At 32.8% G+C, this 22,009-nt stretch overlaps 2 protein-coding genes and 1 pseudogene across 5 annotated transcripts; all 3 read right to left on the bottom strand.

The window, feature by feature from the left end:
* Positions 1 to 434: 434 nt before the first annotated feature.
* LOC112099756 lies at positions 435 to 1,236 on the bottom strand (annotated as a pseudogene).
* On the bottom strand, positions 1,040 to 3,682 carry LOC18046232 (pentatricopeptide repeat-containing protein At1g09220, mitochondrial). 2 transcript variants are annotated; one of them, XM_024187229.1, is made up of 3 exons: positions 2,074 to 3,682; positions 1,892 to 1,982; positions 1,040 to 1,119 (listed from the first exon to the last, which is right to left on the bottom strand). In XM_024187229.1, exon 1 carries the CDS (start codon positions 3,620 to 3,622, stop codon positions 2,093 to 2,095), a length of 1,530 nt encoding a protein of 509 aa, XP_024042997.1. In that variant the 5' UTR covers positions 3,623 to 3,682; the 3' UTR covers positions 1,040 to 1,119; positions 1,892 to 1,982; positions 2,074 to 2,092. The 2 variants fall into 2 exon arrangements, with proteins under 2 accessions (XP_024042997.1, XP_006443359.1); XM_006443296.2 differs by having other exon boundaries at positions 1,052 to 1,125.
* A 427-nt stretch (positions 3,683 to 4,109) lies between these two features.
* LOC18046231 (disease resistance protein At4g27190) lies at positions 4,110 to 13,057 on the bottom strand. 3 transcript variants are annotated; one of them, XR_002906665.1, is made up of 5 exons: positions 9,684 to 13,057; positions 9,104 to 9,601; positions 8,139 to 8,960; positions 5,868 to 5,993; positions 4,732 to 4,760 (listed from the first exon to the last, which is right to left on the bottom strand). XR_002906665.1 is itself a non-coding variant. In XM_024189461.1 (4 exons), the coding sequence occupies exons 1-4, from the start codon at positions 12,474 to 12,476 to the stop codon at positions 4,704 to 4,706; spliced, it is 4,170 nt and encodes a 1,389-aa protein (XP_024045229.1). In that variant the 5' UTR covers positions 12,477 to 13,057; the 3' UTR covers positions 4,110 to 4,703. The 3 variants fall into 3 exon arrangements, 2 of the variants coding, with proteins under 2 accessions (XP_024045229.1, XP_024045228.1); XM_024189461.1 differs by lacking the exon at positions 5,868 to 5,993 and having other exon boundaries at positions 4,110 to 4,760; XM_024189460.1 differs by lacking the exon at positions 4,732 to 4,760 and having other exon boundaries at positions 5,160 to 5,993.
* Positions 13,058 to 22,009: the final 8,952 nt, after the last annotated feature.

Here is a 22,009-nt window from a genome sequence, read left to right as displayed (position 1 = left end):
TTCTTCAGAATTGCTTTTTAATTTTTCTTCAGGATATCTGTCAAAATGCCATATCTGAATTGTTTAACTACAACGGTGACCGGCGACTGCATATAATATCATAATTATGAATTCTCATAGGGTGAATTTATTGGTATTTCTATCTAATTTTTAAGACTTAGGAGGAAAATTAGTGTAAAGACCTCTGAGCTGAGTGGGATTATTAAGTTGTGATGAAATGATAAAGGTAAGAGGATGACAAATCATGTTCGTTCAATGGCAGATCTGTTATTTTTCTGCATTTACAATCACGTTTCTTTCATTCATTATCACTTGAATAATAAATTTATTATTCATTCAATATGGTTCCCAGAAGATTTTCATCCTTGACCCTATTTAGTCAAGACAATGAATTCCAAATGCATTGGAGAAAAGCATAAAAGAACAAAGAATAGTCACAAGCCAGTCCTAATACAAGGACTTTCGAAGCGGAGAAAACAAGGATGATTGGGCATAGGCATCATTTCGGATACAAAACTGACAAAACTGATAACAACCAAAAGAATGATCAACACCAGAAGTATGGTCCCCAAGCACTCTACTTCCTGCTGCTTCTCTGATTGTGCTTCAAAGTCTTGACCTCCACCATTACAGTCATGTCCAAGAAAATTTGATACAGCTCCAACAAGCTTTTCTTAGTCTCTATGTCCGTGTCATGCCTATCCGGAATCTCTACCATAACACATGGTTTTCTCAATTATATCCTCATTCGAGAACTCTCCAGTCACATTAAATTACCTTTTCTCAACAGATATACTTGGTCATCATTTTCTGCCTCGGTCCTTGAAACTTAAGCTTCTTTAATTTTATTTTATTTTTCCCCAAGCCATTAGTAACAAAAAAGGAAGTCCTGTAAATTGGGGTTCCCTCTTTGCAGCCTGAGAAAGTGAGGTGCTTATTTGCTGCACTGCCATGGTCCATTTCTTCAGCTGAGACCTAATAGTCCTGGCCCTGTTGAGTGCTGTGAAATAATTTTCAGTCATTGGCTTCTCGGAAGCTGCCTAAGCTCTCGCAGATTTCTCCATTTCTTCACATTCTCAGCTTCTAGGAATAGGTTGAGGTTTTGGTCCATGGTGTTTTCTGAGCCTGTCATTTCGAAATAAGTGTTAGTACAGCTTTGAGATCTTTCATGGCCTATATTTTAAGGTCGACATAGCTGGTAAAAGATTTTTTTTCATTACTCATCTTTGAAACTTAGAAAATTCCTTTACCCGCCAGAAATGAACCAAAAAGGAATGAATTAGCTCTTCTTCACAGTTTGAAACTTCTATCTGTACATTTATCTAGTTGAATGATAAGGTATGAAAAAGGAACAGAATTGAAATAGGTAAAATGCTTTGAACTTTGAAACTTGAAACGCCTCCACTAAAGGGACCTAACTTCTTGGTAGTAACTAGTAAGCTATCGACTTTCACATAGAAAATCAAACATACCAAAACACTAAAATAAAATAAGATGGACAATAATAAAAAGCAAATAAATATGTATTGGCTTTCGAATTCTGAAACCCTAGCTCAGAGACAAACTGAAGAACTACCCCATGAATCATTTCTGTTTGCTGTTTCAACAAAGCTAAAAGAGCAAAAGCCAAAGAAAAAATAAAAACAGTTAATTAATTTTACAGAAAATCGATCCATCTGAACAATAAAGAGAACAAAAAACCAAAATGATGAAATGGATACAACTCGGAAAACTTTGTAACTCTATCAGAATCATAAAATTGAATAAAAAAACCAAAAGGATCAACTCTCTTTTGCTGTTTGAATGTGAATACTAATAAATCCAACAAAATCAATCTTCCGAATGTTAAATAGGAAATAAAAACTAAATGTACAAAACGGGAATTGCTTACGTTCTTCAATGAAGTTAAAAAAGAGGCTGCTTTTCACAAGCTGAAAGAACTTTGGCAATGGCAACATCTCAGGTGCCTTGCTCGTGTGGGCCTAGAAAAGGAAAGCAATCTCAGCTCAGTGATATATTGTTTTTACAAATTTTATACAAGTAAAGGAATACTTCATCTATCCAGATCGTTACCATTCATCTTCACCATTAACTAGACCAAACTACAGCCAGGAACTTTGAAGGCATTCCTCTCGTCCATCACTCTCCTCAACCTCTCAGCATCCCCAAACCTCCCAACCCCAGCAAGGATGTTATACATAAGCACATAGTCCCCTCCATATCCTCTCTCCATCTCCAGTATCTTCCTTGTCACCCTCTCACCCATCTCCACATTACCGTGAAAGCTACAAGCACCCAAAAGGGTCCTCCAAACAACAACGTCAGTAATCTCACTCGGTATCCCCAAAGCAGTCTTCTCTGCTTGCTCTAACCTCCCAGCCCTTCCCAGCATGTCTATTAAACAACCATAATGCTTTATATCTGGCAAAACTTCACACTCCTCAACCATCTTATCAAAAAAATTGAGCCCCTCCTCGACCAATCCTCCATGACTACAAGCATTCAAAACACTCAAGAATGTTACTCTATTCGGTTTCAAACCAACTTTCTGCATCCTCTCAAAATTCTGTACTGCTTCTTTCCCCATTCCGTGCATTGCAAAGGCAGATATTATTGATGTCCAAGACACCAAATTTTTCCTCTCAACCGATATATCCTCAAAGAGTTTTGAGGCACTAAATATGCAGCCACATTTTGCATAAGTATCAATCAAACAATTTAAGACACGTATATCAAACGCGTTAAACCCTCTTTTCTCACCATACCCATGAATCAATTGACAACTCTTAACATCCCCATTTTGCCAAATAGCTGGTAAAACAGCCAAAATAGTTATCTCACTGGGTTCTGTATATTCGCACGCAACCATTTTTCGAAATAAAGCTAACGCCTCATTAGACCGATTCATCCTGGTGTAACCATCGATAATCCCTGTCCACGACACAACATTCCTGCAAGGCATCTCTTCAAAGAGAGAACGCGCAAATTCTAGCTCACCCCATTTCACTAAACCAGTGATCATAACATTCCACGAAACCAAATTTCTCTCCGGCATTTCATCGAACAGTTTAGAACTGTCCTTCAAAAACCCTAACGAAACATACATATTAACCAAAGCAGTGTTCACATAAACATGAGATTGAAAACCCACTTTGGAAATAACAGCATGAAGCTGGGTACCCAAGTTAGGATGGCTTAAAGTAGCGCAGGTTCTTATAAGGAAAGAGTAAGTGAAGCTGTCAAAGAGAGGCGGCAATGGAGAGTGAGAGTGTGTGTAAATTTGTTGAAGTTGTTTGTAGAGCAAGAAAGCTTTTTGAGGTGACTCAGCGAGCGAGTAGAAGTGAAGAAGAGTGTTGAAGAGTTGTGAGTGGTGTAGCAGTGAGTTAGTGGTGAGTAAGTGAGAGTGGATTTGAGTGGTAATGTTGTTTGGTGTTTGGCTGTTTTGTAGGATATGCATCAAGTGTTTTTGTTTTTGTTGTTGCAAGTGTTGCTGATTGTGTTGTTGTTGTGTTGTGAATTGAGGACGAGTTTGTGGGGAAACAAAAGAAAAATGTTCTGGTTTTAGTTTTGTTGCTTTTGTGTTTGTTAAGTAGAGTCTGGCAGGTGCTGTTAACTTCAACATTGTCTTGGGAATTCAACATTTTAGTGAAAGAGCCAAATCAGGCTGCTGCTTTTAGTTTTGTGTTTCTTTTTGTTTTTTTTGTTTTTGAAGGATAAGAGAAAACATTTGATTAGCAAAACGATGATTTTTTGATAACTCAGTGGAAAACATAATGGTTCACAAATGGCTTAGAGGTAAAATTTGCGTAGAAATTAACTCATTCACTTTTCAGAAGGTGGTCATGCCTTGATCCATTAAAGTGTTAATTAAAATGTATATCTATGTAACTGTTAGTTAAAATGTATCTATGCGTTTTAATATAAATCTTCAATTCTACTCTCGAATTATATATACGCAAACGACTTTGAATACACATAGAAAAATACAGATGGGTTACTTTGAATATATATACGTCCATACGTCTGAATTTGACAAAATTCAGATTTGAATTAAGATAAAAATCTATGATACGTAGAAGTATGACACATATATATAAAGATGGGTTCCTTTCCATTTCCATATATGGAGGATGCTTTACAATGTTCATTGTAAAGTTCATGCCTATGAGTTGTTTCATTATAGCTCCTCGAGATAAATTTGAAAGCAAGATAATGATTACTCCTAACAATTCCTTCTGAAGATTTTCCTTCTGACTTAGGATCATTTCCGTTCACAAAAGTTTTAGCATCAGATTCGAGCTTACTTAAATTCCAAAATCCAAAACTAAGAGCCTCTGCCTCTGAGAATTCGTTATCCCAAAAATTTATAGGTCTTTACTGCTGCAAGCATAATGTCCCCACTGGTATATCTAACAACAGCATCAAGACCACTAGACCAACATACCCTTTGAATTTATCAATTCTAAAAGAATAGAACTCCAGAAATTCAATCACAAGAAAATACAAATTGCACACACATGCTGATTGCCACAGGATACAGCGTATTGCTGCAACCAGAAAATTATTAATGCTAATTAATGGTCTTTCGACCATTGAATCTCAAACTATTACATGAAGGAAATGTAATGACACTTCCAAAAGAGCAACACAGAAAGTGAAGATTCTTCAATGATAAACTCATAAACTGTCATAGAGAAATGACCTTATTCCGGATTCTGAATTGAAGGTTGACCTGAATCTTCTTCGAAAGTTTGAACATTCTGTAATCATGAAGAGCATCATATTAATGGTGAATGTACAAACTCTAAAGATGTGTTACTTAGTTCATTTCTGCTCTAAATTTCTCAGACTAACTTTTCTAATGAGACTTAAGGACACGTTCTGTTGTGGTACTAAGATTGGACCGGATTCCTACTAATGTCTTGTGCATTGTATGTATGTAATTTTAACATTAAATAAATTAAAACCAAATAAGTAAATGGACTAAATGTTAGATCACCAAAGTTTTTTGACAACCATATTTTTCCAGCTACTATTTCAACTGTTACCAATTTAATATAATAACTGAAATAAAGGAAAAAAAAAAAGCTTGTAAATCAGATGTTCAGAGAAAAAGATAAAAATGTGTAAAAGAATCAAGAAAATAACTTTAGCTTGGAATTGCTCAAATACTCTTGAGACTTCAACAAATTTTTAACGGTGTTAAGGTTTGATGCACCAAATGATTTACTTGACATTCTACTAACAGTTTCAGAAGATGAACGCTCAGAAAAAATATGGTTGACAAGGGAAAACATAACGGCCTTCGTCATGGTAAGAAGTCTTTGACACTATACATGAACTCTTTGACACTTGCTACAAATGTGATCCATAAGGTTAGCCAAGCCATATCTGCGAATAACAATCCAAAGCTTTATGGCTCTGAATCTCCTGCTCAATGCGATTTGCCAATACTTATATTTTACTGCATGACTAGAATTACAACCAGTGTATCCCATGATTTCTGATTAAGAAGACAAGGAATCAACTAGTAAACAAGGTTGCTTGAACCACAAGCAACGGCAATCCATGTTAACGAGGAACCATTTACGTGGGTTCCTACTCATAGAACACAATATATTCAAGTTGCACGCAAAGGCAAAGTTCAACTATATATCCTTAATTTTGGTACTTAATTTGTCTTTTGGGTGCCTGAGAATCTCACAGAATACAGCAACCAGGAAACTATTGAGGACCATTCAACCATTGAATCTCAATCGATTACATGGAATGTAAGTTTTATAATAGCACTTTCAAAAGAGCAACACAAAAGTTGAAGAGAGCCAAAGCAGAACAGTGAAGATAGAAACAGAAGGGCTTGTTTGCACCTGATTCCAATACAAGGAAATGATCATCAATGAAAAAACTCGTGACTAATAAACATCAGAGAAAAGGTATTATTCCTGATGGTACATTGAAGATTGACCTGAATCATCTGTGGAACTCTGAGCATTCTGAAATTTAAAAAAAAAAAAAAGCAACATTTTTAATTTAAGGTGAAAGGATGTTCCCTAAAGACATGTCAATTAGTTCACTTCTGATATAAATTGCTTAAACTAGCTTCTGCGACAAGTGAGTTGATTATTTTATTTGCCAAATTATGTTGAATCTTTGTAGTCAGTTGAATCCAAATGAGGGTCTTAGGGCAGCCAATTTGATTATCCTAGTTACTCCTGAAGGTTATGTTTGGGAGTTGGGATTAAGAGGTTGTTTTTTTTTTTACTTAATGACTTAATTGACTTAATTTTAATCAGTTAAGTTGTCAAGTTTGTTGTTTTTCAACTTAATAAAAAATTTCAGCCATTAAATCATTAAGCTAATTTTTTTAGCTTTTTACTTAATTTAAAAAGTCTGAATGATATCATTTAAAGATATTCTCCAAAATATCCTTATTTAATTAATTAATTTTTATCCTTACTTAAATAAAATTTAATAATTAGCATTATTACCCTCTCTATATAACTTGTGATAATAATAGTTGTAGACTATTATTATTGTTATCTATTTATTTTCTTAAAAAATTAGCATTATTTATCTTCATAAATTTTTATGAATATTTTTCATTAAAAACATCATAAACTATAATAAAATTGATTAACATAAATAATATAGAATATTAAAGAGTTGTATCAAATTAAATATGATTTATGTTATAATAATTTATTATCTTATTTATATTTCTTGAGATGTTTATTATTTGTTTAACATTTATAATTTGTAAGGACATAAATGTAAAAACAATAGTTTTCAGATTTTTTTAAGTTAGAAAAAAGAACTTAATATTTATTTTTAGCTATTCAGATAGAAAAACAAATGTATGATTCAGATTCAGATATTCAACTCTATTCATATTTCAGACCAAAAAACAAACGCCACCTAAGTATAGGATTGGATTAATTTTTGGGATAAACTATTAATCCTATGTTTGTCATGCTCACTTGCATTGGACTAATGGATTAAATTCAAATTTTTATCCTAAATTCATGGGATTAGTAATCTCAATTTTCATGTGGGTTTAAATAGGATTAGGCAATGAGAAAAAAAAAATTATATTTATGATATCTTCTATAATTCATTACATTATTTTTATTTATAACTTAAAATTTATTTATTTATTTATTGTTATTAATTAAGTAATTTATTTTTCGTTATTCATGATTTACTTAAAAACTATTAATTAATTTATTATTTGAATAATTTTATTTAATGAAATGATATATCTCATATGAAACAACCTATAATTTAAATAATTTATATTTCTTCATTCTAATTGTGACTATCACATAACTAATTGAATAATATATATAAATATAATATTATTTTTTTATTAATTATAATATTTCTTATTAAATATCTATATAAAGTTGATATTTAAATTCAAATATTAACTTAAATACCATTTAAATTTAATCTAATATAATCAAATTCGATAGTGTACTATACATAAGTTAGATATAATTCAATTTAATTTAGTCTAATCCTAATACTTAGTCCAATGTAATCTTGCCTGTCAAACATAGCCGAAGTGTATAGAGGTACTAGTTTAAAAAATCTTATGAACTCATTCATCATATGCATCTACATTTTTAGAGGTTCTATAGCAGTGGCTTTCTAGTTTGCTAGGTAAGATTTGAGAAGCCTACTCACATTATAATATTATATAGGATTGTACTAAATGTTTAGATATTAATTCAAACTATTTTATCTTTATTGCAATAATAAAAAAATTGTATTGGTAAATTCAAAATTGTATTGTAATTTAACGTGCAAACAAATGAAATATAATATTTATACTGTTAAAACAAGAAAATCGGATTAATAATTAATTAAAATTAGTAGTGTCTTTTAACTATTTAATTGCACAATGTTACTTTTTTTGAAATTTTTTTTACGATATATAAAATTTTTTTGTACTATTTGTTATTATATTATCTAATTATAACAATATGCAATTATATATGTAATTTCAATTTTGATAAAAAAAGATTTAAATTGAATTATAAAATTTAAATCAAGTGAAAAAAACAAAAAAATGGTGTCAAAACAAACAATCCTCCAGTGAAAAAAACAAAAAAATGGTTTGGTTGATGAATACGCACCGTTTTGTAATACGACAGTTGTATGGTTGTATTGAGGTCACGGTCCCAACAATTTTGACCATTTAGCCACACTTCTTTTAATCTTGGTGCGCTAAAGACTCCTCCGCAGAAAATCTTCATCTTGGGGCAAGCAGACACTGATAACCGCCATAAAGACAGGAATTTAAAAGTGTAGTTTGCAGAGCAGAAGGTTGTGAGACTTTGTAGACGATGAAGATTCAAGTACTCCAGTTTGGGGAAGATAATCTCGTCTTTTGCTGCATCTCCCTCACTTGCTACCACCAACTCGGTAATTTTACTGCATTCACTTACCGACACATGTACGAGTTGCACTAGATTTTTTGCTGCCGATGATGCTACCAAGTTTATCAGATGCTCGCAAGCGCATACCCTCAGTTCTCTCAGACACCGAAAAGAGGCAGAGGAAGGCATTAGATTTGTCAGATTAAGACAAAAGTGTACAGATAGAGTTTCAAGATTTTGAAAAACCGTGTTCAATTTGGAGTTTTGTTCCCACAGCCACAGGTGCTTTAGATCATTTAGTCGCCTCAGCTTTAAATGTTTTATCTGAGCGAGCTTTCCGACATGTTTCTCAACCTGCCCTTCATTTGAGAATAACTCTTTGTAAGAACTACGTTCTAGTTGGAGACTGACCAGATTGTGAAATCTCTCGAGTAAGTCAGGTGATAAAACTTCCGATTCATCATTCTCAATCGCCAGAACTTCGAGTTTGTTTAAAAGATGGTCTGGAAACGGACCCTGCCATATCTTTGCGATATCCTTGTTCTTGCTTAATCTCAATTCCTCCAAATTGGGTAAGACCTGATGACCAATCAAACATAAACAAGTTGGAGTTGATGTTCATTCAAAAAATTCCAAAGAAGAATATAATTATGATTATTATCACTAAAATAAAATAAATGTTGAAATAAACAAAGCATATATTATAGAAAAAAGACTCGTACCTTTTCAACCAAGAACAGGGGCTGTTGCGCTGGCGCTGGCACTGGCACTTCAATAAGTTGGCCCTCATTATTTTCGTGGAGGCTATACGATTCTGAAGAGAAACTTTCTAGTTTGTCACAAAGAGACACTTCCAACCTAGTTAAAATGGGACATTCCAAAGTGTGTATTCCAGGATAGAAAGCTCTAAACTCTGGTAGTGAGCTGAGTTTCAGGATTGTTAACCGTGGAAAGACAAAAGAAGGATTCGCTTCCACTCCACCTTCCTTGCCAACAATTTCCTCCAGAAGTGGGCACCTGGATATCACTAGGTGTTGAAGCTGCCCAAGTCTTTTAGCTGTAGAATATGAAAACACGTATCTTAATTTGCAGCAGTCCTCCACGACCAAGCTTGTTAAATTTTGAACGTTACAAGACATCACTGCTGAAATTTGGTTGTGCCATATCTTTGCAACATTAATATCCCGGACTTCCAAGACCTCCAAGTTAGGAAGCACAAGCTGCACACACAGTTGTTTCAATATGAGTTCTTGTGATAGCAGTAGTACTAATAAAATAAGATAATAAGGTTTGTTCACTTACCTTTTCATTGAAAAGTGACGGATGAGTGTAAATATGGTTCTCGTTCTCCAAAATGATTTCATTGTGCTTTGCTTCCACAGTAGAAGTTGTCTTGACAAAGGCGGAGAAGCTTGTGAACAATGGAAGAGTTCTAAGAATCAAGAACCGTACTTGCTCCAATGCAATCTCACCGATTGCCTCTTCATTGCTAGAAACAAAAATCTCTTCTACATTATTGCACCCAGTCACTTCAATTGTTCCAAGTTGGGGAAGGAATTTGGCAGTGGAGAATGAGAACAAATTTTTCAATTTATGACAACTTTCCACTTTTATGGTTTTCAAATTGCAGAAAGATTCTGCTTGGAGGTGACCATGACATATTGTCTCCAAATTAATCAAATTCTTAAGAACCAGAGACTCTAACATTCGGAAGGCACCGCAACGTACCTGTAGCGGATCAACTATACGTAAAAAATTGGGATTATTTCGGATATTGAGATGTTTCAGCTCTGCAAAACCCTCCCCATCCAAATCATGAAGAACATTCGTCAAACCCGGCAATTCCTCTAAACATAAGTATTCCACGTTCTTCATGCCCCGCCACTCCTCCAAGCAAGTGCGAGAGTTGAGCTTGAGTTTCAAAGTTCTCCGAGTCTTATATTTATCAAACCGGTCCCACTCACTCCCCACGACAATTCTATACCTCTCCAGCTTTCTTGAGAAGAAGCCACTCGGTAGAATCCCTGCATCAAGAATATTTATCTCTAAAGTAGTCAAACGAGATAAATTCTTCAATTCAACGAGGCTGGCATTACTTCTCTCAATGCTGAGTCCTAGATGCTCCCATTTGATATAGCAACGAGCCATATACAATTCTTCCAGTTGAGATAAGTTTGATAGAACATTTGGTGCAATCACTTTTAATTTGGAACAATAGCTCAAATCTAACAACTTTAGCTGAGTCAATTGGCCTATCTCCATAGGCAATTGCTCAATTACAGAAGCCTGCAAGCTAAGAATTTCTAGCTTTCTCAGCTCTCCAATAACTCTAATGTCTTCCAATTGGCAACCATCCAGACACAATGTTCGAAGGTCTGTTAGGAGATGAATCGACGACGGTAGTGACAGTAACCTCATTCTAGTAAAATCTAAAACTTTGAGCTTCGGCATCCCGATGAAAATGTTGTCGGGGATTTTGAGAGGAGAATTATTGGGGGCAAAAATGTAGAAAAACTCAAGCTGAGGGCATTCCCACCCTTGAGGAATTTCACTAATAGTATTGTCATATAATGATATTCTTGAGCACTTCTTATCTGGCCACTGCCTCGGATCACCTTCGTTTCTCATTGTAAATACATGATAGTCTCTAGATGCAATTGATATGGCAACATCACGAACAACGTCATGCATGGAAAACCAATAGCTGTTAGTGCCGTCAAGCAACAAACTAGCATCTTTGAGTTGATCGACCAACGTATTTACTTTATCTCGTGCTTCTTCCACTGTACTGACGCCTTTCAATATACCCAAACCTATTGCATATTTCAACAAGTCTTGCATGGAAGCCTGTGGGGATCCCATCAGACTACACTGCAAAAATAGTTGCTGGAGCTCCTCCTCTCTTAAATAGTTGTAACTCAATTCTATAGCTGAATATGGCTTCGCTAGCACTCCTTTAAAGTTCCAAGGGGAAGGACTTCTCAATTGCCTTAAGGCATCTTTCCATGTAGAGACACTACTCTTGTTTCTTAATGATTTTGCCAGTGTAACGATGGCAATGGGCAAACCTCCACATTCTTTAGCCACATCAGTTGCTATAGATTTTAATTCGCCATTTTCAGCACAGTCTCCCACCATCTTCTTGAATAGAGTCCACGCTTCTTCGTCACTCAAAACATCAATCCCTAAAGTCTTGGACCCAATACTCTCCAACACATGACGATCTCTTGCTGTCAGCAAGACTTTACACCCCCTACAATCATTTCCAGAAGGAACTCCTACTTTTTCCAGATCAAGTTCTTCCCAAATGTTGTCTAAAATTGCGAGGATCTTGTTCTCGTTCTGCAACCTTGCATATAGCCTCCTAGCTCTTCCGGGTACATCACTCTCCTCATCAAATTTCATACCTAGCTGATCCGCAAGTTCCTCTTGAACCTTTCTGATATCTGGAGTCTCAGATACTTCTGCAAAAACTACCTTGTCAAATAGCTTGTCTTTTTTGGCTCGCCTAGCCGCTTCCTTCACGAGGGTCGTCTTCCCAACGCCCCCCATCCCATACACCCCAATGATGCTGATATCAGGATCAAGTAATGCTTTTTGCACATTCTGTAAAGTCGATATTCTTGATTCAAAGGCCTCATAACCTTTGCCAGACCTCAGCCAAGGCTCTTCTGGAACAGTAGGGCAGGAAATTTGAGCAAATTTCTCAGCTTCTTCCCTGAGCTCCGCGATGCTCTTCTCCTTTGTGGCCGCTTTCTGGCTAAGTTGATAGCGTTTCTTAAGATTAGGACAGAGCCCCTTGAAACATCTCTTATATGCATTTTCTTCTTCTCCAGTTAACGTGTCCGCCTCAGCAATGATCTTGTCGACACCAATCAGCCAACTCTCAACTCTTTTGTCAATCAAATCCCCGTTCCTTCTCGCATCATCAACCTTTTTCTGGATACTATCTCTTGCATCGGTCAACTTCTCAGTTTCTTTGTTGAGATTCTCAAGGTTGGCTTTGTACTTACGCACATAACTTAACTGGCGCCCGATCGGAGGGAACAAGCACTTGGCAACTTCCAAAGCAACGGTAACAACAGCATCAACCATTTTCAACTTTTTTTTTCCTTTTAAAGTTTTGAGAAACGGATGCAAAGGAAACCAAAGGGAAATAAAACAGAGTAGCAAATGTACAGAACAGAACACCAGGTCAAAACAGCTAACAGCAACAAAAGCAAAGTGGTTGTGAGATCAAAAGTTGAATATAAGTGGAGGTATTTTATCCAATATGAACAAAGAGAGTGGAGAAAATCAGCGGGAAACTACAATGATAAGTGGATACGGTACAGAGAAATGAGAGAGGGAAAGGGACATGAAGATGAAATACAAAACACCAACGACAACAATGAAAAGGGTGGATAGAATCAGATGGCAAAATAAGATGTGATCTGGGAGGAAGAAATTAAGGATGGACAGAAACGCAAATTTCAAACAACAGTTGCGACTCACGGGATGGACTATTAAGGTGCCCTTGAGATCAAAAAGCCGAAAACAAGACAAGGGTAACCTGAGATGGTGGCTTCAGAGAACTTGAGATGATGAAGACTGAGATCATTCAATCATACATCATGTTTCATCCAAAAGTCTAAGAGACGACTGAGGTCAACGTCAAGATTCCCTCACAAATTTCGGATGCCTTTTTTCTGTTGTTTTTTAAAATGGTGTTTTCGTGTTTGTTTTATAGTAAAGAAATAATTAATTTTTGGTAAACTTAGAAATATGTTTAATTGTTTTATTTTTAGAATAATTTTAATTATTTATTCTTTAATAAAAAAAATATAATCCCAGTAATAATTATTATATATTATATTATTTATACATAAAATAAATATCATCAAATTTTTTAATTAATTACTCTCTTATCATAATAATAATTATTTTTTTAACAAAAACCCAATCCTTTTCCTTTAAAAGAAAAAAAAAATTGAAAATGAAAGATAGCACCAACGCTGTTAAATCCCGTCGGGGCACCGACATTGTTGTGGGACCTTAAATCATCAAATTTCAAATATTTGATAGGTAGCCGCACCTCTCGCATTTGCCGAGCACGAACATTCCTGCATGTAGGGCGGTTCAGTCATATTTGAAGTATTATGCAAATAATTTTAATTAGTTCTTTTTAAAATTTAATAATATATATATATATATATATAAAAGTTATATGTTATTTATTATTTATTAAAAATTAATTCTTTAAACACTCTAAAATATAAAATTATTAATAATATTTTATTTTACTGTTGTTAATCCATGAAATTTTAATTTAATTATAACATTTTCACTTATTATTTTTTAAACTCAAATTATATCTTTTTTTTACAACTGCTTTTCTAAATTAAACTAATTTTTCTATTTTTCTATTCTCTAAAGTTTTTTGATATAGTTTTATTTCAAAATAGATAAAACAAGCACACACAAAAAATTAGATGAATAAAAGAATATATTTAAAAAATAAGAACAAATAAATAACACAATTAATTAGGAGAATAATAAAAAGATAAAATCTGAAATTTGAGATGAAATCATAAATTAACTTATGTTTATATTAATTGTTTGAAGATTTGAGTAATGATCAATAGCCATAAAGAATAGAAAGAACTATTAGATTTTTTTTTTTATTCTTGGGTGAAAAGTAGAGGTAGTAGGATTTTTTTTCCCTCTCTCTCTCTTTCTTTCTCTCAAACACCAAGAACATATTATGTCTTGATTGTTGGAGGAAAAATTTAATGGATAAGTAATAAAATGTGAGGCTTTTATAGAGGTTTAAAATGAATATAAAACTTTTGAAATATAACATATTAATTCTAACAATGAAATAGAGAATTTGTAGGATTGAAACTATTAATTTATCGGTTTTGTAGAAATTAAAACTGCTAACTTTTGAAATATAACATATTAATTCTAACAATGAAATAGAGAATTTGTAAGATTGAAACTATTAATTTATCATTTTTGTAGAAATTAAAACTATTAAGTACTATATTAAATAAACTTTATAGAAATTTAATAGTTTATTTAGGAAACGATAATTACAAAATAATAATAAAGCAAATGAATAATAATGACTTTTAAATTCATTTTCTCCTTTAATATATAAAATAATCATCTCGTGGGGCTTTTATGTAAAACGAGGCCTTAGGCAACCGCCTAAGTTGCCTAAAGGTCGAGCTGCTACTGCCTGCATTTTACTTGCCCAAACGTTGCCACTGTTTTCAACAGATTCATGATTAGAGGACCTCAAAAGCTATGGATGGTTTGTATCTTTGCCAAACAAATATAGAAAATTTAGATATTTAAGTTAAGTTCTATAGCCCTCTCCCAATATCCTCCGAAATTACTTAGAAATCTAAATTTGATTTAAGTGTTGAAAAAAAAATATAAAGTTAAGTTTGTGTAATAAAAACAACTTCAATTGTACCTACCATGAGACTAATAAGAACCAAATGATATTGATGAAAACAAAATAATTAATAAAATCAATCAAATGAATGATTTTCTCCATCTTAATTATTGATTACAAAAAATTAATTGTAAATCAACATAAAGATTAATTCATTCAATCTTACAAATCAATCATTATTTTTAAATTATGTTAGTTGTATTGTTTTTATTTTTCATATTTCAAATTCTTGTATAAATTGAGGAGCGAGCCTTTGTGGTTATAAATTAATAAAAGTAAATTTTATGTTCTTTACATTATTTTTTAAAATTTTCATGATGTCGATACGAGTTTCAGAGTCCTAAAGTTCATGGATTTAGGCTTCCCCACAATATTAATGATGAGTTTCTTGATCATGGTGGTTTAGAGCAGAGAAATGTGAATACCGTTCTAGTTGTTCTACAATTTCTTCACCATAATAATAATAATAATAATAACAACAACAACAACCGCCGGACCATCAACCACCACTTCAGCCACCACAAAGGAAATGATACCAAAAGAAAAAGAGAACGAAAAGGAATTATTGATATTGATATTTTCCTTGACAAGATTAATGGAATAGCTTTGTAAATGAAAGAATTCTATGGTAAGATCAAAGGAGTGAAGATTTCTTTGAAAAAAAAAATCAAAGGAACAACTTTCATACTGAAAGAATTTCTTGATCAAAGGAATCTATTGCTTATGATTTTTACGATCTTAAAAGAAATGTGCACATGAAATCAATTAGAAAATTTCCTAATCAAGCTTTAAAGGAATGCTTCATGATTTGTTGCATGACATTAGGATGAGAACTGTAAATAAAAATCAAGAATTTACAATTTTCAAAGCAAGCTAAGAGTTCAAAAAATGTTTATGACATCTTGGGGGAGGATAGATTAGAATCACACAACATTGATGGAAACAAAGCAATCAATATAAATTATTAATTAAGAAAGATTGACTAAAATCGATATCAATATTGATTGACTCAATTTTTATCAACCAATCATTATTCCTAAACTACGTTAATTGTATCATTTTTTTTTTTCATGTTTCGAGTACTTGTATGAGCCTTCGGGCTTATGAATTAATAAAAATGAAATTTATATTCTTTATCTTATTTTTAAAAGTTTCTTGAAGAGTTTGTTAAGAGCTGTTTACGAACTTACGACAGCAGTACAAACAGTAAAGAAAGCAGGGGTTAAGCAAAGATTGATTTATTTTTTTAAAGACATGGTTGATCAGTAAATTTAATTAGAACCTAACACAACAAAATGCTATAAAATAGCGTTGTCAATAAATTATAATTCATGATTTGAATCTTAACAAAAAGTTTGGACTTCCAGAAGAAGTTATTCTATTTTATTACTTTCTTTCTTTCCTACTTACATTTTATCTGGGTGGTTATTATTTAATCAATTTTCAATTTTTCACAAGGACGAAGCTATCACACATGCTCAAGAAACAAAAGATGCATGCATTGGTAAAGGGCACACGGTGTCTGTTTTAGCCTCATCATTCATCAACCCGGTGCTGAATTCTCTCGCTTAATTTCACCCTTCAACTCCTCGACTTTCATCTTGAGATTAAGAAGATTAACAGAAGATTGAAATGAGAATTGGGATTTTTGATCAAGTAAAATTGCAAAGAGCTGGTCGGAAAAAAGGGAGCAAAGCTGAATAACAAAACTACAGCTTATCTATGATCGTTGAAATATGATGATCAAAGTTAATGTGAAGTACTGATCCTTCTTGAATCTGCATTCCCTTTTCCAATGAATTTTCCTGTAATTTTTCCTGCAGGGTAAGCAATTTGGTACAGTTTTTTTGTTAACCCTGTCAAAATGGCATCTTTAGTATTTCAGTAATGCTTGATAAAAATTTATGCCTTTAGAGCTTAAAGTATCACTGGAACTTGGTAGCTAGCCACGATATCATCTCTTTGGATACTGAAAATAATCCAACAACTAAATGGTTTCTATCAATAGTCAATGTTTACTTGCCCAATTACAACTTTGACCAGTGGTTGAGGTTTTGGTACAAAGTGTTTGCTAGACTTTAATAAAGTGATTGACATCATTCAATCGTACATCATGGTTCATCCAAGTCTAAGAGACGACTCAAGTCAACGTGAAGATTCACTCAAAAATTCGGATGCCTTTTCTATTGTTTTTTAGAATGGTGTTTTTAGTGTTTGTTTTATTGCCAAGAAGTAATTAATTTCTGGTCAATTCAGAAATATGTTTAGTAGTTTTATTTTTAAAGGAGTATCTGAAAATAAAAAAAAAAAGGTAGAAATATAAAAGATAATGTAAAGGCGAAAAACAGTTGTACTTATATAATTTTAATAAAAAAATATAGCCCCAGGAATCATTTTTATACATTATATTATTTGCACATAAAATGAAGATTGATAGGGTCTCTCTACTCAAATAAATATATACTACTTGATTTTTTATTGTTTTAATAATATTTAACAACTCCCCCAATACAAAAATTTTAAAAAGTGCTTATACGATTAAATAAGCACCATTTATGACTCTTAAATAAACCATACCAAACAGGCACTTATTTGATATTAGATTGTTAGGAATATAAAATAAACATTTATCATGAGAAAAAAAGTTTATAAAAACAACAAAAAATACAAAAAAAAATTGATTATTAATATTATGTTATTTTTACGATTTAAATTTAAATTTAAATTTTTATTTATGTAATTAATAAATTTTATAATAAATATAAATAAAAATATATTTAAAAATAAGAATAATATTATAAAATTATAATATAAAAAAATTATTGAATATTATAAAAAAAATGTAAAGACTGAGTGGTACATAGTATTTGAATAGGCGAACTCGCAACAACCAAAGGTACGGGATACATTGTCAGCAACCAATAAATGTTGTGAAATGATTGGTGGGTCTCGTGCACAGTGAGATATAAAGTGAACACCATTTGTATGATGCCGTATTGCCGACGACGACCAAACACGTTTCTTTTATGGACCTGTCTACCTTACAGATTCTGTAACATACGCACCCAATGCATGCACCACACCTGTGCTGCGTATGGAGAAAAAGCATGCAATTGTTTTTGTTTGGTAGCTAGCTAACCAATCAGGAGCTGGCTAAGTTGGATCTGTATGTTACAGAATCTGTAACTTAGCCAGCTCCTTCTTTTATTATCTGTTTTTACAAAATGTAAAATAAGTATTGAAAAGTAATAACAATTAGACTATACAAGATTTTGAACATATAAACTTGGGATTAATGAATGATACGGACGTGTAAAATATGGAGGGCAAAAATAGAGACAAAAGACTAGAAAATTTGAAAACAATTAATTCATATCTCTAATTTTGTACGTGCATTATTTTTTCAAAACTTAGATAATAATATGTGTCACAGGGCTTAATGGCATCAGTGGCGAACTCAGGCTCTAGGGCGAGAATTTCAAGTCCTACAGTGGGGGCTCAATTTCTCATGATTTACTCCTCAGTAAAGTCTATTTGATTGGCGGTCATCAAAAAAGTATAAATAGTTAAATCTTAATTATATACTAACATTAAAAGATAAATAACACAAGATCTTTAAAATGAATTTTAATACTTGAGTCCTAATATAATAAATTTCATGAGTTATAAAATTATTTAATTACCATCTAATAAATAAATGTTACATTAGTGAGGATTTAAATTGAGATTTAGATATTAGATTATCTAATATTATTTCTTTAAAAACTTAAAAGAATTGAGAGACAATCATAATTGATTTGCAAAACGTATGAATGACTGACTATCATAAGTTTATATGCTCCCCTTTAGTTTAAAAAAAAAAATTACATCTTTTGATCTAGGATTTAAATTCTCTCCTAATCTAATTATTCCTAATCTTTATAAAAGATTTGAACACCTAGCATTTAAAAAATCATAAGGCTAAGATTATATTGTTTACAATTTTCCTATTTAAACACCAAAATCTAACATTTTTAGGTTAATTGAAATTGAACACTAACAGAAGTTTAAACTTCTTTTTCGGCTTCTTAATTTGTCGCTTCTCAAACTTGCATAAAAATTGTACTTCGTCTTCAGGCATATGGAATTTTTTTAAATTATCTAATGCCAGCATTAGATTATTATTCTTATTCTTTTTAAAAAAAAAAATTAAACTGCTTCTCCCTTTTCCATTCTTTGTTTGGCCTCCGTACCTTTAAGATCAAAGAAACAGATATAATATAACCATTTTGAATTGAAATCTTTGCATCTCTGTTCTAGTTTTCTAATTCTCAAAGTTTATTTATAAAAAAACGAGGAGAGAGATAATTTAAAATTTGATTTCACTCTAATTTATTTAAGATACCAAGATGATTGTAAAAAGAAAAAAAAAATCACTAAAGAAAGAGATAAAAATTATCCTAGTTTTTTTCTAAAACCTTTTTTTATTATTCTTTTTTAAGATTATTGCATGAATGAAAGAGGAGAAAGAAGACACTGACATGAAATTAATTTCTGTTAGTTTGCAATTTCTATCAGTCTTAAAAATATCATTTTTTGTTGTGTCAAATAAGGAAAATTGTAAATAAATTAAATTCTGACCTTAAAATTTCTTAAATGTCATGTGTCAAAATCTCTTTGGAAAAATTAAGTCGGGGGAGGATTCAAATCGTTTGATCTAATGTCTTTGGCCAAGTTTCCTTGAATTTAATCTGCTTTCCTCTTTTGAAAAGTAAACGTGAAAATGAAAGATGGAGCAATGTTAAAAGCCAGTCGTCACGGGCTCGCTTGGCACTCAAGCGGATACACTTAGATGTGGGGGTTAACTTAGAAATTGAGCCACCAAGACAACTAACTAGCTGGGGTGCACTTAGTAAAACCTCCACCAAGGCCCAAAGTCCACCAAGGCCCAAAGGTCTTGAACTCTCTACATATTATCCATTCACTAGAACTTTCTAGGACTCACCACTTGGGTCCCTTAGTGTTTTGCCACTTGTAATAGAATTCTCTAGAATTAGGCATTCCACCCCCTATAAATATGGGTGAGCAACCCTCATTGTCACAACCACCAACACACCCACACAACACACCTAGCACACTAGCTCTCAAGCTCTCTTGTACAAACACTCTTGTAATTATTCAAAATGCAATACAATCATCTTTGGCCATTCCACTCTTACTTCCCTTAACATTTTCTCCAAGTATGCGTGTTTGGCTTGTTTAGGGAGTAATCTAGACTTACTTGGCGACTCACACGCTAAGGTCGCTCAAGTGCCGCACGGGAACTTGCTACGCAAAACTATCACCCCGTGACACAGTGGTGGCATCGACACTGTGGTAGGGCCTCGATGTCTTTCGAGCATTAATCATTCATTAAACATTTGATAAATAGGTAGAAAGCACGAGGAGTCCTGCGTGTTCTTCGTCAAACGCTGCCGCACTTGTCAACAGATTCATGATAAGAAGACACCTCAATCTTTGAATGGTTTCTATCCTTGCCAATTAAGTGTAGAAACGATGGACATTTTAAGTTGTACAGCCCTCTCCGGCTCTCCCAATACCCTCCGAAATTACATAGGGATCTAAATTTGATTTAAGTGTTAAAAATATATATATATATATATATATATTGAGAAGTTAAGTTTGTACAGCGAAAAACAATCAATCAGTCAATACAATCAATCAAATCATCGATTGTATCTATTTTAAATATTAACTAAAAAATATTGATTGTAAATCAACACAAAAATTGATTGACTCAATCCTTATTAATCAATCATTATTATCAAATTATGTTAATTTTGTATGTTTTATAGTAAGAAATAATTGATTTTTGGTAAATTTAAAAATATGTTTATAGTTTTATTTTTAAAATAGTATCTTAAAATAAAAAAAAGGTAGAAATAAAGTAATAGGTCACCGTGTCATGTTATTAAATTTACGTTAATGCAAATATGACTCAATTAATAATCATGTTAAAATATTGAGATACAAACCCAACATAAAAAATAAACGAATTATTAATAATCTAACAAATAATTTTTTATACGTACACACAGTGAGTCCAAAATATTAAACATTACTACTCTTGAAGTTTTAATTATTTATATGCAAATAATATTATATATCAATAACATTGTATGTAAATAATATTAAATAATAACATTACCATATATATATATATATATATATATATATATATATATATGCAAACTTGATTGAATGGTCGTAGTTTCTCCATGTCTATCTTTTCTTGATTATAACCGATTGCATGTTTGGATTCTGCAGGTCATCTATCCTGCCTGGAGGAAATGGTGCACTTTTGCTTCTTTGTGGCTTTGCCGTAATATTGGGGATTCGGTATTAGATGCTAGATGGTGTCATCTGCAATGCATAAAGCAATTAATGTTGACACTTTTCATGTACAGAAGAAAATTAACAATCCGTCCAATGGAGCTTACTTTATCAATCTTTCTCAGAGCTCTCTCTTCTCGTCTCTATTCAAAGTTCTAAGGAGTGACCTCATGTGATATCATTTTTTTCAATAGCAGATCTGCTATTTTTCTGCATTTACATTCCCGGTCAACATAGTCTTCATTCATTGTTTCTTTCGTTCATTATCACTTGAATGCTAAATTTATTACTCATTCAATATGGTTCCCAGAAGATTTTCATCCTTAGACTATATAATCAGGACAATGTATTTCAAATGAATTGGAGAAAAGATACAAGGACGAAGAATAGTCACAACCCAGTCCTAATACAAGGACTTTCAAAGCAGAGAAAACTACAAAGTATGATTGGGCATCGTTTCCGATACAATTCAAAAACTGATAACCATCAAAAGAATGATCAACACCAGAAGTATGTTCCCCAAGCAAACTACTTGCTGCTGCTGCTTCTCCAGTTGTGCTTCAAAGTCTTGACGTCCACCTTTACAGTCATGTCCAAGAAAATTTGATACAGCTCCAACAATCTTTTCTTAATCTCTATGTCCGTGTCACGCCTATCCAGAATCTCCACCACAACAGATGGTTTTCTCAATTGTATCCTTGTTTGAGATCTCTCCTGTCACATTAAATTACCTTTTCTCAACAGATATACATGGTCATCATTTTCTGCCTCAGTCCTTGGAACTCCATCGGAAGCTTCTTTGATTCCCCCC

This window comes from Citrus clementina, unplaced genomic scaffold (genome assembly GCF_000493195.1).
Source record: "Citrus clementina cultivar Clemenules unplaced genomic scaffold, Citrus_clementina_v1.0 scaffold_3, whole genome shotgun sequence".
NCBI classification, from domain to species: domain Eukaryota; kingdom Viridiplantae; phylum Streptophyta; class Magnoliopsida; order Sapindales; family Rutaceae; genus Citrus; species Citrus x clementina.
The sequence above is the reverse complement of the archived record's forward strand: the minus strand, read 5'-3'. Positions and strand labels throughout refer to the sequence as shown.

Coding starts and splice junctions, on each gene's coding strand:
- LOC18046231 (XM_024189461.1), bottom strand. CDS start 12,476: ATGGTTGATGCTGTTGTTACCGTTGCTTTGGAAGTTGCCAAGTGCTTG. Junction 9,602..9,683: donor CGTCACTTTTCAATGAAAAG/GTAAGTGAACAA, acceptor CTGTGTGTGCAG/CTTGTGCTTCCTAACTTGGA. Junction 4,761..8,138: donor AACTGTCGTATTACAAAACG/GTGCGTATTCAT, acceptor TCATGATTACAG/AATGTTCAAACTTTCGAAGA.
- LOC18046232 (XM_024187229.1), bottom strand. CDS start 3,622: ATGTTGAAGTTAACAGCACCTGCCAGACTCTACTTAACAAACACAAAA.